This window comes from Parus major, chromosome 3, assembly GCF_001522545.3.
Source record: "Parus major isolate Abel chromosome 3, Parus_major1.1, whole genome shotgun sequence".
NCBI classification, from domain to species: Eukaryota; Metazoa; Chordata; class Aves; order Passeriformes; family Paridae; genus Parus; species Parus major.
In genome coordinates this window covers 16,678,232-16,693,290 of record NC_031770.1, presented here as the reverse complement: position 1 = coordinate 16,693,290, position 15,059 = coordinate 16,678,232, and the positions used below count along the sequence as shown (strand labels likewise).

Below are 15,059 nucleotides of genomic sequence, written 5' to 3'. Positions count from 1 at the left end.
TGGCAGAAAAGCTGTGCGTCAAAGCAGGGCATCAAATCATTCAGAAAGGTCAATATGAATAATATCCCTGTTTTGTCTGCTTAAAGATACCCAAAAAAAAGGCAAATGGGGGAGAAAAAAAAATACCACTAACATGTACTGAAAGAAGACAGCAGAAACCATCACTTGAGTCATTAAAATACAACATGGTCTTAAAAAACACAGAAATGAGGGGAGATTTTCTGTGTCCCACATGATGGGTTTTTTTGATTTTTTTGAATAATAGTTACTTGCTTGTGCTTCACTTTTCTGAAACGACAAGGTGTGGCAGAAGAGAGACACAAGGGTGACACCCAGAAGGCAGCATGAAGCTTGCCAGACTATTTCTGGCTTCAAATATTGCAGTAATATTCTGCACTTATTGTTCTGAAAGTTACTGTTAAGGTATTCAGTGTAAGAAGCCAAATGTGGTTCTAAGAAAATACTCAACAGAGTATGCATCTTTATTTCTATGCTTCACTAGGGGTTTCTTTATGTTTTAATGAGAAGAAAACTAGGAATAACCACTGTGCTGAAGTTCTAAAAGTAAATGTATCACATCAGCTATGATTAAAGCTGGGCTCATCAATCCAAACCAGCTGAGTTGTTCAGCCTGGAGTGTGTCAGTGTACCCAGGCTTTCAGGGCTGCCCCGAGCTCCTCTAACCCTGCCTCAACTGCAGAGCAACAAACAAAACAGCAATGTTTTGAGTTTTATTCTCAAACGCTGTTAGCCCCAGCATGTGGGCACAGATAGCATTATCTAATCCAACAGTCACTACTTACTAGAATACATCTCACATGATGCTTCTCCTCCTCCCACCACTGAGTCACTGCAACAAACAGAGCAGCTGGCTGCAGACAGGCTACACAATGTCTGGCTGAGCCACAGGCACCAGCACCAGATGCAGGCTGACCTCAGCTCCATCTGAAGCACGCTGTCCTCTACACAGAAGCAGCTACCTTCTGATCACCAGGAACTCTGGACATCAACAGAAGTAGATACAGACACAGCCAACCTACTTTATTCCTGTTGAAACTATTAACAGGGAGAAAAAGGGCTTTGACACATTATTTTGAACTTAGCTCCTAGCTTGATTTTTAATAGTTTAATCCTCTGATCATCTTCTGCACAAGTTCAGGGAAGTGTGTCTGCTATGGCCCTTCAAATTTGCAGGAACTTATCTGAGTAATCAAACTGGAGTACCAGCATTAAACTTGCTCTTCCATCTTTAATATTAAATATTTATTCACCACTCCAAAATTCAGCATTAACCACAGAGCTCGCTCTCCTGTATGGTCACGCAAACCTACGGAATACATATATCCAGTGCCTACACATTATGTACCATGGAATGAACACACACCACCCCCTAAATTTCATAATTCATGTACAATTCTCATCTTAAAAATTTGCAATCTATATTGACATCAAACAGGCAGCCTCCACAGAGGCTGAGAATCTTCATAAATAAAAAGTACACGGATGCACCAATAACATAAGCTCAGCAGAAGTGATCAATATTTAACCTCTCTCCTAAGCAATCTCAGTTGCATAAACTTCACTTTGCGTTATCTAAACTAAACTCCTGCTCTAAAACTCTTACCAAGTCAGCTTTATTTTCTGTCAAGTGCTTGACAGTCAGGATAGCTTCTACCTGAGCATAATGCACATGGTGTCAGAGAAACCCAGACAAGACTTAGCTTGGTACAATGACCAAGAAACAGGGACTCAGAAGATCTGCCAGGTCTGACTGTTAAAGGCCAGAGGTTTGTAAAGTGAGTTTATGTATATGCTCTGGAACTGACAATTACTGCCACTCTGAACAGTGCTGTGGACCTTTCGTTCTCTAAGCAGCAGTAAGAGGTGAGACTGTTTCAAACTGTGGTTGTTTTTTTTAAATTTGTATCAAACACTTTACACAATGTGAAATTATAAAGGCATGTAATTGACTATATGGATCATGATTTCAAAATACTGCAAAAATCTAGGTCCTTACAGCTGTATTTTCCAATGTTCAGGCAGCTTTCTCTTGATCAGTCACCATTACATGTAACACTTCCAATGTCTCTTTGATTTTCCCTGTACACTAATGTGGTCTGCAGGTTGGTGGTTTTCCCCTCTGAAAACAGGACGCCTACTGTGAACTCTCATTCTATTCTGATCATCAAAATCTGCAATATCATCCAACTCCTCCTGTTCTCCTTCATTCTCACGTGTCTCATCAGCAACAAGGACTCGATTAGTTCAGCAAAACACCAAAACAAATTTGATTGTTACAGATCCCACTGGTGCACTGATGCCTGTTCTTGTGCTCCTCACACTTCCACAGAAATCCTCCTCTCTTCCACATTAACTAGGAAATTCCCTCTTGGTATCTGTAAAATGCTTTACCAAAACCCAGGAACAGCCTTTCTGCTTTTGCAAATACTGTCTGGGTCCAGTTTACTGTCCTGTGCTTTATCTGTTACCAAAGTCAAATTAACAGGCTTTCATTTCCTTGATCAAAAGGGATTTAAGGTTTAAGAAGAAGCTTTTATGTTATAAGCTAAAAATGCATTAGCTGGAAATAAAAAGAGCTAGGTTTTATCAGTCAGGCAAAAATAAGTAGCCAGCCACCATGATAAAGACATGAAGAGACAACTAGAAACCTGAAATGTATTAGATAGAGGAATTCTAATAGACTAAGGGATCTATTAATGTTCTTGGAACAAACCCCATTAAGCCTAACTTTCCTAATCTCCGTCTTTTCAATATATTATCTCAAACTAACAGAACATGAACTTTCCTGGCAGAAGCTAGATCACAAAAAGACACCTGTACTAATGGAATTTTAGAAAAAAGAAAGATCTCAGCAGTAGGAAAACCTACTTTAATTGGTGACTTCCTCTCAGTAGTGTATTCCACCGAGTACAACTGGAACACAATTTCGTAAAAGGGAACCACAGTACCCAAAAGTCTGGGAAAACATAGAGCAGCTTCTAACTCCAATTTCATGTTCTGCATTAAGCAGAAAAAAAGCCACAAAGAACTGAAAGATTTCAAAGACATTCTATCGATGTCATCAGAGTACTGCTTGATGGAAAAATGCTCTTCTCAGTCTTCTGAACAGACCAGTGTTACCAGCATCTACAGCTATGCTTTAACCATACAGCATCTATTACACCTATCCATGAAGCCAGGTAAGTCTCTGAAAACTTTACTACAAGTTGAAAGGAAATAAAACAGGCAAAAAAACCAAACCAAACAACCACACACAATAATGAAATGAACAAAAACAAAAAGCCAAACCAAACAAAAACACAAACAAAAAAAGCCCCTTTTGATTCCATCTAAACCATGTCTATGCAGTTACAAACAATACAATCACATGAGTGGGACCTCTCAAACCCTAAATCAAAAAGCCAACAACTCCATCATATTCATGTGTATCTCTAGAGCTGTGTGCTCAGTTATAATCTAATCAATCAATATGCCTTTTAATGAAATCCTACTTCCTTGAAAGAAGCTGTTGGATAAACAGCACGATTTCAGAAGCAAAGGAAAACTGGAAGCTGTACATCTGGCCACTAACCAGACAAAAGTTACAGGCTGTAGGAAATCAGTAGAAACAAGGCTACCAGGACACACAGCCATAGGCAAACTTTCATTCCCTTAAACTGCAATACCTACATTGATACTGAATTGCAGGATGCAAATTTTTTTCTCTTAGCATTTCTATATATATTTTCAAAACAGGAGTATGTAATAATTACTAATATGCAGGGGAGAAATATAAAATATTTTTAAAAATAAAAAAAATATTTTTACTGTAGTTAAAAATTAAGATTAGAAAAATTCAGACAAAAATGGTTTTAATATGTAAAATAAGAATTTTGCCTTCGAGCCTCTTAGTAAATAACAAACTGCTACATTTGACAGTCTCTGAACTTGCACTAAAACTAAGAATCCTTCCACAGGATGTTATGAAAACCACACCATATCAATACCAAATTCTAGCACAGGCACACCCTGCATTCTCTTTAACAGTATCATCATAAACCAAACTAATCCTATAAGCAAATGAAGTATTTAATAACTACAATATCTCTTAATATTCTGCTGTTGCATTTTGCAAACTTGTAATGTTTTCGAGTACTTACGAAAGAATCCGGTCAAGTTTTGGTCCATGACGTCCCTGAAGGACAGTAGGGGGCTTGTACGTCCTCATCATTCCTTACTATCTGTACAGTTCCTCTGTTCCTGGAGCTCCTGGTCTCTTTATTTATGAAGTGGTGACCATTTTGAAGTTATTTATAAACATTAACTCATTAAATTCCCAAGTGTCATATTAGATACCAACTCAGTGACTCATATTCCTGACAATGTATTTACCACGGCTGGGAGAGAAGGTAAATTTACATGCACGAGTAGCACACACAGGCATGCCATGAACTAATCTTGTATTTTAAAATGGTCTTTGGCCTTAGGTAACTCTGGAGTTATTAACAAATACGTATGTCAGCTGAAGCTGGCTCATTATCAATCAGTGGAATTTAGAAAAGCTGCCTGGCCACCGTTCTGACAAAATGAAAAACAACCCACAGAACAAACTACCCCTTCAGTTTTGAGGATCAAAAATGGAAGCTGGAGTGTTTTAAAGCTTGCTATTACTGTACTCAAGTGAGTGCAAGTTAAGGAAAATTACAGCTAGCTTCAAGTACTCCCTGAGAGGGAAAGCATGTGCCATTTTAAGGTTTCTTAAAGGACAGTAACAAAGTTATCAATTCACCAGAAAAATTACTTCATTACACCTTATGTGTAATCTTGGCTTCATAAAAACCTCCGTGTTTCAGATGGCACATCTGGTCCTAGCAGCCTTAGAAACTGTATCACTGCACAGCAAGCAATACAAATATTTATGAAGGAAGCTCTGCAGCAAAATAAACAAATACTTTAGTGCTTTTACCCAAAATGTAAGGGCATCTTAATCCTTTGTAAAATAAAAATCTCTGAACCAAAATAATGTACTTCTGCTGGCAATGAACTAATTTCACTCTTCAATTCCCAATTTTCCCAAGATTCCTGAACACTGGTTATGAAAGCAAAGGCAAACATCAGATCCGTTGAAGAGCTCTCTTTATCACATCACTCCTCACTGGTCAGTCCTTTGGCAAAATATTTCTGAAGAAATGTTTCTATTTCTGCCTAGGAAAACCCTGAAGGTCCAAACCACATAATTTAACTTTGAAATTAGTCCTTCTCTGAGCAGAGGGTTAGACTAGACCTCCACAGGGTCCCTCTTTCAACTTTTAATTTTCATGCAAGCAGATATTTTTCTCCAGCTTAGAATGATTTAAAAGAAATTTTCCTGCACTTAAATGGGAGTCAGTTACACACTACTAAATCCAGGTACCCCTAAGAGGAGAGACATGAGAGCAGAACTCAAAGACAACTATTATCAAGCCACATTTTAAAGAAAATCCCCACCCAACAGACACACATTCCACAAGCCATAGACTTGGCAAAGGCTTTCTTCTGATCCATCACAAACCCCATGTTCCTTCCCACGCAGTAACATTTATTCCCATTTCTTGCATTCCCTGTAGTCTTACTGCTCCCCACAGGATTCAAGTCTGCCCACACTGCCTTTACCCTTCACTGAGATTGGAAATGTCACTTGTAGATATGTTAAAAGTAATATATACTTGAACCTTTTCTTTCCAACTATTTACTACTCTCTACATTATGGTAGTAACTCTTGCTCTTACAGTCTGAAAGCTGCAAGAAAGTTACTACAGAAGACAAGTTCTAGCTTAGAGTTCATTGAACTTTATTATAACCACATAGTTACAGGAGTAATGAGACTGAAGAAGCATTTGTGATATGTTTTAACAAAATTACGTGTTCTTCTGAAGCTTAATGACACAGCAGCAATATTCTTTCCACGGACAATCTGTCTAGCAGCATGAGTAAACACTCACTCCAGTGCTACATCCTTGTTTCAGGGAAAAAGAAAACAAACCCAGAACCAGACTTCAAAGAGGACATTGCATTAAATGGAAACAAGTAGAGCATACTGATCAAAAAAAGCCAAGCCATAAGAATGCCATCTGATAGGATGTCCTTCACATACCAAAAATTTCAAGACTTCCAGAGCTCTTAATATAGGGCAGCACTTTTTTCTGAGGAGATGCCAATCTACAATGCTTCTCTCAAAAGTATTCCAGCATTATAAATTTCAGATAATGCAGCCTTCTAAAGGAACAGACAGCAAATTAAAATACTAAAAGCCACTAATGTAGGACAGAAAAAATATCAAAAGAAAAAAGGCTTTTTAAAAGTCTGTCAAAATAAGTGACATAAAAGACTTTTATCATGACAGCAAACTTGCACATAAAAACATCAAACAGACAAATTTGTAATGAGCTTCTTGCTATTTGTTTTTAAACAAGGTAGCTTTCAGATAAAGTGATTCCTGCTCAGATTTAAGAACACACAGAAGAAAAGAGAAAGACAAGTATGACCAATTTTGATGTCAACCCTTTGTTCAACATACATAGCTCGTTTGTCAAGTGAATTATTCCTAAATTGGCAATCTAGTTCTGCTCACCTTTTCATGAACAAACTAAATGCTGAATAGCAAAATAGAAAAAAACTTCTAATTAGACCCAGCATGTTTAAGCATTCTTCCAGTTACCAGAAAAAGTTATTGAGTGCATTTACACCATCAGTCTGGACCACCTCCCATTTATTCAAGGCTCCTGGTTCCCTGTATCTGTCCTGCATGTTCCCAGCATCCCTTCAGGAAGGGAACAGCTAATCTCCTGGAAGTATTTTGATGGTAAAATAATCCAGGACAGCACCACAGGCAATGTGCTTGGGACAGCCCAAGGTCTTACTGTTCTCTTTTAGCCCAGTGCAGCACTGTCCTACAAGACTTTGCCACTTTCATACACTCATAACCCAAACACTCACCCTACAGCACCACCCCATAGTGCCACAAAACAAAAGTGGGAATATGGCAACCACAGACTTTGTAGAAATTGGGTGCTTCATCAATAGATAATGATTATTAAAAGAAATAGGAAAAAAACCTGCATGTTCAAAATGCTACAGGTCTGAAAAAATATTCCACAGGGATAGAAATGGAATGGAGCAGCTTAGCTTGGAGGAAGCACCAGCTGGTCAGGGGAACACAGATCAGTCACTGAGGGCAGCACAGATATAACCAGCACTGTTCCAGCTGAAAATTAAACTGTTAAAGGCTCTATCAATTTATATACTAAAAAAGCAGAAAATTAAGGTTTTTTGCTAAAGAATTCAGTGTAAAGGCAAACAAGATTTCCAACAGAATGTTCTGATTTAGTCCAGACTGTCCACACTCAGGACAAAAACCCTGTCATTCATGATGACTCAACTCTCTGCTTCTAAAACTTCCTCTCTTGCTTGCTGCTTTTTTCAGTGTCAAAAACTGAACACACAACAGTCACTGGAAAATTAATTAGCCTGGTTGAAAATGACAACGGTGAGATCTCCCAAGCCTTCCCCTCTGATCTTCAACTATTTCCTGGCATGCCAATTCCAACTGCATTGTTTGAATGGGCAGAGAGCACGAGCAAGGGATCCAGAGACAAAGCTTTTACAGAGGGGTGCTAATGAAAACTGTGCACATACAAATGCTGCCCTCATGCAGGACAGCAATTAAAAGACCTTGACATTTATTTTCTCCTCATTAGGAGTTATCACTTCCTTGACCAGAACAGCTGTTTGCTTTTAATACCATACCTTCTCTGGATTTCCATTTCTTCTTGTGATGGACCATTTTGTACTTGAGGGGGAAGCTGTGAATTCTGTCGAGGCAATGTAGGACCTAAGAGCAAAGACAGATCGTAAATTAATGGTTTGAATTTTTACCACGCAAAAAAAAAAGCACAAAATAAGGAAAAAGGCCAGCCATCACACAGCATTTTAAGAACTGCTCACTTCTGCTTTTTAAGCCAAACAAGCTCAACATAATGCAGCAAATAAAAACTGCAATCTCACGCATGTAGAATGTTACCTCACACATCTGCAGAATGAATTTATTTCACATAGATGGAAAGGTCTCACAGAAATGCAAAACAAACTTTCTACATAATGGAATTTGACAAAAGCTTTGAAAAGCACTCCAAGTCTGAATTTTTCTTAAAACAACAAACAAATACTCTTGGAGGAGCAGGAAAGGCTCAAAAAATGAAAACACTCACCTAAATAGAACACTGGAAAAGGGGGAGAAAACAGAACAAGGAAAAAAAACACAAGAACAGGAGAAAAATCATCAGAACCATATAACCACATTGAGAGAAGGAAGATATAGTATGCTTCTACAAGTCACACCAAAATTTACTCAGATTTCAGGTCATCAACTTGGATCAAAGACCTTTTGTGCAGAGGTAAGTATTGTGTCCAAAGGAAAGGGGGCATATAAACAAATGTGCAAACTGTGAATTCTGCTAAGCATGAGAGAGGCAGAAGGGAAAGTCATGTAAAATCATCTTCAGCCTTTACTGATGGGAAATTCTGAACCAAACAACTTTCAAGTAATTGTCTATGTGAGACCTGTATTCTAGGAAAAGAAAAAAAAAAAAAGCTTCACCTTTTTAATCACAAATGTATTTACAGCACAAAACTGTGCAAAACAAAAGTGAAGGATGAAGTGTGGAATGGAATACAGAAGACCATGAATGCATTGCTGCTGTCAGACTGAATCCAGGAAATTATTTAGACTATAGCTATGCTCAAGATTATGTAATTTATAAGAAACAAGAATTAAAATCAATTAAAATGTCAAGTTCTGAAAATGTCCAAGAGCAAACCAGCAATTTCTCACTGAAATTCCACCAAACTAGTTAGAGTTAGAGTTGTAATGAGATCTTCCCTGTCTCAAATATCAAAACCCAGAATTTTTTCCTATCTGGACCTGTGAAAGTCACCCAAACCCATAAAAAGACATTGTGTGATACACTGACACATCATGGACAGGCAATTTGCTTGAGATGCAGCAAACAAGTGCCTTGTTTAAAAGCCATACAAAAAGATTCATTTCCTCAGAATGTCACAGTATTGTGTCCACTGTGATCTTTAATCATGAAAATTATAGAAGTGTACACTATCTATGTACCCTACAATTACAAAAAGTAATGGAACTTAATTGTGGAAGATAAAAGCAGGCAGTGTACTGCAGAGGTGGTGTCTTCCTTTAGTTATTTTTCCAGCAAGCATTAGGCCCTTATACCTAATGGCTTGTTGCTGCTTGGGATGCACTGTTTTGGCATCAAGTATCTCCAAGAGACACCCACAGGTATAAAACCTATAGTATTTTAAATGTAAAACACTGGACTGCAATGATAATTTAATTATTAATTTATCATTATGTAGAAATATCTGCCACGTGGCTCATCTTGAAAATTTTTCTGCTTTAAAACTTCCGTAAGATGCATGTCCTCCTCTCCTCTCCCCTGTGTGACAGGTGGAAAGCTTTCATGCCCATTAAACCATGACTGCAGCTCCCAGGCAGCTGGGCTATTTGCTGCACCAGGCTGCAGCCTTTCATGGACTTTTACAAGTAGACACAATCCAGCAGCAGTTAAAGGTGCTATAAGCACCACTGCTGCTGCTTGCCATGCCCAACAGAACACCTGGAGTAAGTCAAGGCTCACACCTTGAGCTGCAAACTGCAAGCAACACTAAGTAGCAGGTATGTGACGAAATTCCCATCCTATTCCTCAGAAGGAAGCACACTGACCTAAAAATTCATAATGAAGAACAAAAATAAAAAGAAAGGGTTACAAGGTGTCTGCATACCAACCAGAACCACTTTGTACTAAAAATGCAGTAAAAATGAAAAGTTGAAGCTTCTACCAATTTAATCTTTAAGAGTATCTAAGTTGTTTTTTTTTTTAAGAAGGTATTATCATGCTGCAGTAGCTGGATGCAGACCACCACTCTCCAACCCTTCTACCCTTAGTCCTTCTTGAGCCAACACTTCCAGAAAGCAAACACCAAGCTTCAGCTGCACTATTCCAACATACCTAGCTATGAGAAAACCTCTTCTTGCAGCCTCCAAACTTTGTTCCAGAGCACTGTCCTTCAGAAAACCACATTATCCATCAATTCTACACAAGGCAAACATGAGCAATCCAAGTCAGCTTTAACATGGCCACCCTACTCCAGTGATGGGCTTCTTTCATAGCTATGCACACAGGAGACAGAACAAATTCACCTGCTGACAATTAATCTCGTGGTTCCAGTACTTCTTATGTACTTATGCATTTTTGCCACAAGGAAATGCAACCTGAGCATACCAAAGGCTCTCAAGAAAGGAAAGTTCAGCTCCCAAGTCATCCATCCTGTTTTCTTATGAAATTTCCCTCTGCAGCCACCTTGCTAACAAACATTAGAAAATTAAAGGCACATGCCAGGTGGAAAAGTGTGTTTTATCCTGGCAGGTTTATTACAGCAAGCAAAGACTACCACTTCATTGCTAAAATACAACTGCCTGGGTAGCAGGACAGGTGGTATATTAAATAAACAGGAACTAGCTAATAAAAACCTCTCTCAGAGGCTTTTGAACACTTCAAGATACTTCAGAAACATCAACCCCCATGAGAAATACTCAGATACTGCCTGGAAAAGAACTCTGATCCTCCTACAGGATCACTTCATCTTCAGAAGCCAATATAAGCCAAGTGAGAGATGAGGCTGAATGGTCTATTCATTCTGAGTTTTAAAGAAAACCTAACATCTCTCTTTTTCTAAAAAAGCACAGATGGTGCACTCTGCAGCACATTCTGACAGACAGAGGATATAATTTCATACTAATTTGTTCAGCAGCCATTCCAGTTTCAGTGCTTTCTGTTTTTCAGCTTATTCTCACCTTTGCATCACCCTTCCTCCTCTGTGACAGTTCAGTCAACTGTGTGGTGAGAGATGGACTGGAAATCTAACACATTAAAAATCCCAGGGAAAAAAGCCTGCATTGAGCATTTCCACCAGCTAGATGACAGCCAGACCTGGTTCTTCATGCTATCACACAGACAATTATAGTGGCATCAACATCACACATCAGAACATCAACATCAGACTACTGGGGACTGCTTGAACCAAACCAAGCATCCCAAACATCACCCTTTTAAAGCACAACCAGAGTTACAGTTTATCAAACTCCTCAATTTTTCAGCCCTAATCGACTGGTTACCTTGTATCTTTATTCAAAAGCCAAGCCAATTTCAGTTGCACAACCCTATGAAAGCATAACTGGCAATCTGGGGAAAGAAACACATGGTTTGTCCTCCCTCAATGCCTTTTGTTCCTCTGTTGCTTTCCAGTTACCTTGTCTGTTTTGGAGTGTCACACCACACCCTACCTCACTTTTAATGCCAGCTGCATTGTATGTTATCAGTGTTGACACTGGCTGATATTGAAAATAGCACATTCCTATAGCCCTAAAAAACCCCAAGCATCAGCTGTTCAGAGATTGGCACAACACATGTCCTGCAAGTCACACACTGAGCTACAGTTTGTGCTTTCATTTGGCTGGACAGGCTTACATGGGAGCTGGTAACATAAAGATGGATGAAATGGGGTTTGGGGGGAACCAGTGGGGCTGCCAGATCACGTGAAATCTTCCTCAGAACACCACATGCTCCAATTCAAGAAGGCAAAACCACAGAAAACATCACTCCTGCAGTTACTGTATTTCAGAGTACAGCAGTAAAAGACAAGCCCTATTTTCTGAATAAATCTAGAAAAGCTGGTCAACTATCCCATGTAAGAATTTTAGTTTGAGGTGAAGACCTCCATTTTCTCCCCAGAGAAACAGTTTATATAAACAACTCAGTAACTAAGAATTTCCACTCGTTCACTTCTCAGTATGTTAGTGCCAAAACTAAGAAGTGTTCCAATTATACAGTCTGATATTCAAATCGAAGTATTCATTTTTTTGAATGAGATATGTCTTTTAGAAGTCTTTTCAAAGACTGAAAGTGGACAGCGAATTTATTTGTACACGTATATGGTATAAACATAAGGGAACCGGCTAATCACAATCTTTAGAAAATATTTTGTTTAAGGACAGTTTGAATACTTCTATTAATCAAAGCCCACACCCCAGGCAAGAGTTCAAAGCTACAGCAAAACATATGTATTTTTCTTAGGGTATACAAACTTATTTTTTTAAAAAGTGTTTGACTAAATGGTAAAATGTTTTCTGAATGAATGGACAGCAGGCTTTTCAGAGATCTGTGCAAGAAGCAATAGGAACAACAACTATGGTGAAGTATCCCTCTTTCATGTGTTTCCAGCTCCTTCTCCCACTCAGAGCCTGTCCTGCTCTAGACCATGCCAGAACAAAGTCTGGGCTGATTTGCTAACCAATGTTCAGCAGAACCAAAACCACATCACTCCTCGAGCCCTGCAAGTGCGTTACGAGTTCACATGCAAGACTACGATGGCCAAAAACAAGGGCATTAACTAGTGACAAAACTTTCTCTCGTATTTCTGTTTGGGAGAATCATCTTCCAGACAAGACTTCCCTTCAAACTTCCTCACTCACAGCTACCACTCTGGAAATACCTTCAGCTGAGTTAATTCAATCATCACTCCAAACCTGAAAGTAAACTCTTTCCACTCCACAAGCTGTTTTAACTTGATCAAGGTAATAAAAGGCAACGAGAATAACAAAACTATGCATTAAAACACACATGAATTTAAGTGGAGGTAAGCCTTCTATCAGTGCCAGCAGAACCCCCTATCAGTGCCAGCAGCGCCTTGGAAGGCAGGCACTGATAACCTGTGAGCCAGGCTTGGCTCAGCACCAGTGTGCTGGGGGACCTCAGCAGCTTCCAGCTTCCCTCTGCCACCCTTTCATGCTGGGGGACACAAAGCTTCACCAGCAGGCAACTACTGCTGCATAATGAGACTACAGTACCACAAACTTAAAGGAGCGAGTACTGAAGTTAAATATCTCAGTACTATCTACTGTGGGATATTTATAGCTTCTCCTCCACCCTTAGCCCTGTCAAATTTGTTTAAATAGCAATGTTATAGGTGATGACTGTCACTATTGGTAGATATTGTATAATACTACAGAAATGAGCCTAACCAAGGTATATTTCACAACTATCTTCATGACTTTTATGAAAACACCCTGCTCCCAAAAGGCAGATTTAATCTGTCTACAACTTCTACTGATATTATTTTTAAAGACAGCACTATAAACCCTCAACAGTAAAACATGCTGATATTCCTCTATGTTTAGTAAACAAAATTCTATCCATAAATTAATGTACTTCTATTTATATTTGCCATTCAGTTTAGACCAGCTACCAGATTTTAATTAAATTCTTCACCTAAAACTTAATGCTTTCACATGATACACCACTAATTCTGAAGAACAAAAAAAAAAAAAAAAAAAAAAAAAATTACAAACACCATACAGGCAACCCATCAAAGTCTGTGTAACTCTGAAAACTTAGCAACCCTCCCTTCACTTCCAAACACCACAACTAACACTTATGATGCTTTCAATAATCTTATGTGCAATTACAATGAAGAGGAAGTACTCTGTCCAATGAACAGGTAGAACTTCCTGTAAGGTCAACATTTTGGTGCATAAATCAGGATTACCTAATCAGTATTAGCTATTATGAACAAGTAGTAACGACCCAAAAAAATTTTTAATCAATCCACATTTAAAAGGAAGGGGAAAATCTTGCTAGCAAGACCAGAGATGTTATCCAACTTTTGACAACACAGGTAATAAAAATACCATCATGTTACTCCTGTTCTGACAGGGAGTGCTGACAGCCTGTTCCAGAGGCTTGCTAAGAGTGCAGGTATAGCATAATTACTTCACTGCTGTAGAATTTTTCTTCTCCCAAAACAAGTTTTAGCATGACATGAACCAAAACAGTACAAAGAAAAGCACCCCCCAAGCTCCACATATACTTTCCTTATTTCAGTCTTCTGTAGTCTCTCTATATATTCCAATTAGGCAACCCCAATTTTTGTTTCAGTTTGCATTTCCCAAAGATATTAAATTATTCAATCCATGATTTGACTGCATTCCCCTATCAGCAAGGATTTAATTACCTATCTCTGCTGGAAGAGAAAGGACTGCACATCGATATACAGCTGTGAATAAAGATTTGTTTATTTAATAACTGGACAACCTAACTTCTAGAGTTACTCATTCAAGAGGAATTCAAAAACCTTGAACCACAGGGGCTTTTTCCCCTCCAGGGTCAGAAGAACAAAATAATGACACCTTTGAAACAAAAAACCCCTTCTATTTCCTAAGTTTTCCTCTGAATTAAACTGTGGTCTAAGGCAATACTAGACCAGATTCACTGAAGCTCTTCCTGACCTTGCCTTCATATCCAGAACATTCCAAAATCTCTTCAAGAACCAAAATATAACTGTTACAAATTAGTACAAAAACCATCTCAAATCTTACATCTATTTAATTCTATTAGAAAGAATTAAAATAGACTTATTTACTGTTGTGACATCCTTCCTTCAGTTCTTTTGCCGCTTTCATCTTCCGCAACAAACAACTCCAAGGACCTCCTCAGACGTAAACTGCACATCTATAAACCTCACACTTGGTTTCCTATTCTCTTAGCAAGGCTTTCCTGAGGCTGAAGATAGATGCCACACAAAGCAACACCGATTCCAGCTGAACTAGAAGGTGCCTTTTGCAGCAAAACTGAGTATGATACTCCTTTGTTCCTCCCAACACAAGCTTCCCTTACATGACCTTATTCCTTCAAAGAAATAATCCATTGTCTCACGTATCAGAGAATTCTCAGCCGTCTAATTTCCTTTCATTGAAGCTTTTCTCTTATTCCAGAGCCACTTTGATTGCAACAATGAGCCCTACTTAATGCAGATATGAAAATTTTCTTTGTAATGCAATGTAAAACCTTTGCAGCGAGCTGTCATCTCCAGACAAGACCAATTACTGAATAACACTGCACACAGCCTTAGAGCCAGAAACCCTCCTCATCTGACCTCTTATT

General features: G+C 38.7%; 1 protein-coding gene across 14 annotated transcripts in view; it reads right to left on the bottom strand.

Moving 5' to 3' along the window:
• Window positions 1-15,059, bottom strand: part of ENAH (ENAH actin regulator) — a 123,919-nt gene that overhangs the window by 24,947 nt on the left and 83,913 nt on the right. For 7 of the 14 annotated variants that reach the window (XM_033513273.1, XM_033513272.1, XM_015621983.2 and 4 more), the window contains one exon: window positions 7,786-7,870. In XM_033513273.1, the coding sequence (XP_033369164.1) occupies window positions 7,786-7,870 (85 nt within the window). Of the gene's footprint in view, window positions 1-4,160; window positions 4,297-7,785; window positions 7,871-8,246; window positions 8,259-14,538; window positions 14,725-15,059 lie in introns of those variants that run through there. The other 7 variants (XM_015621982.2, XM_015621987.2, XM_033513275.1 and 4 more) reach the window with 3 other exon arrangements.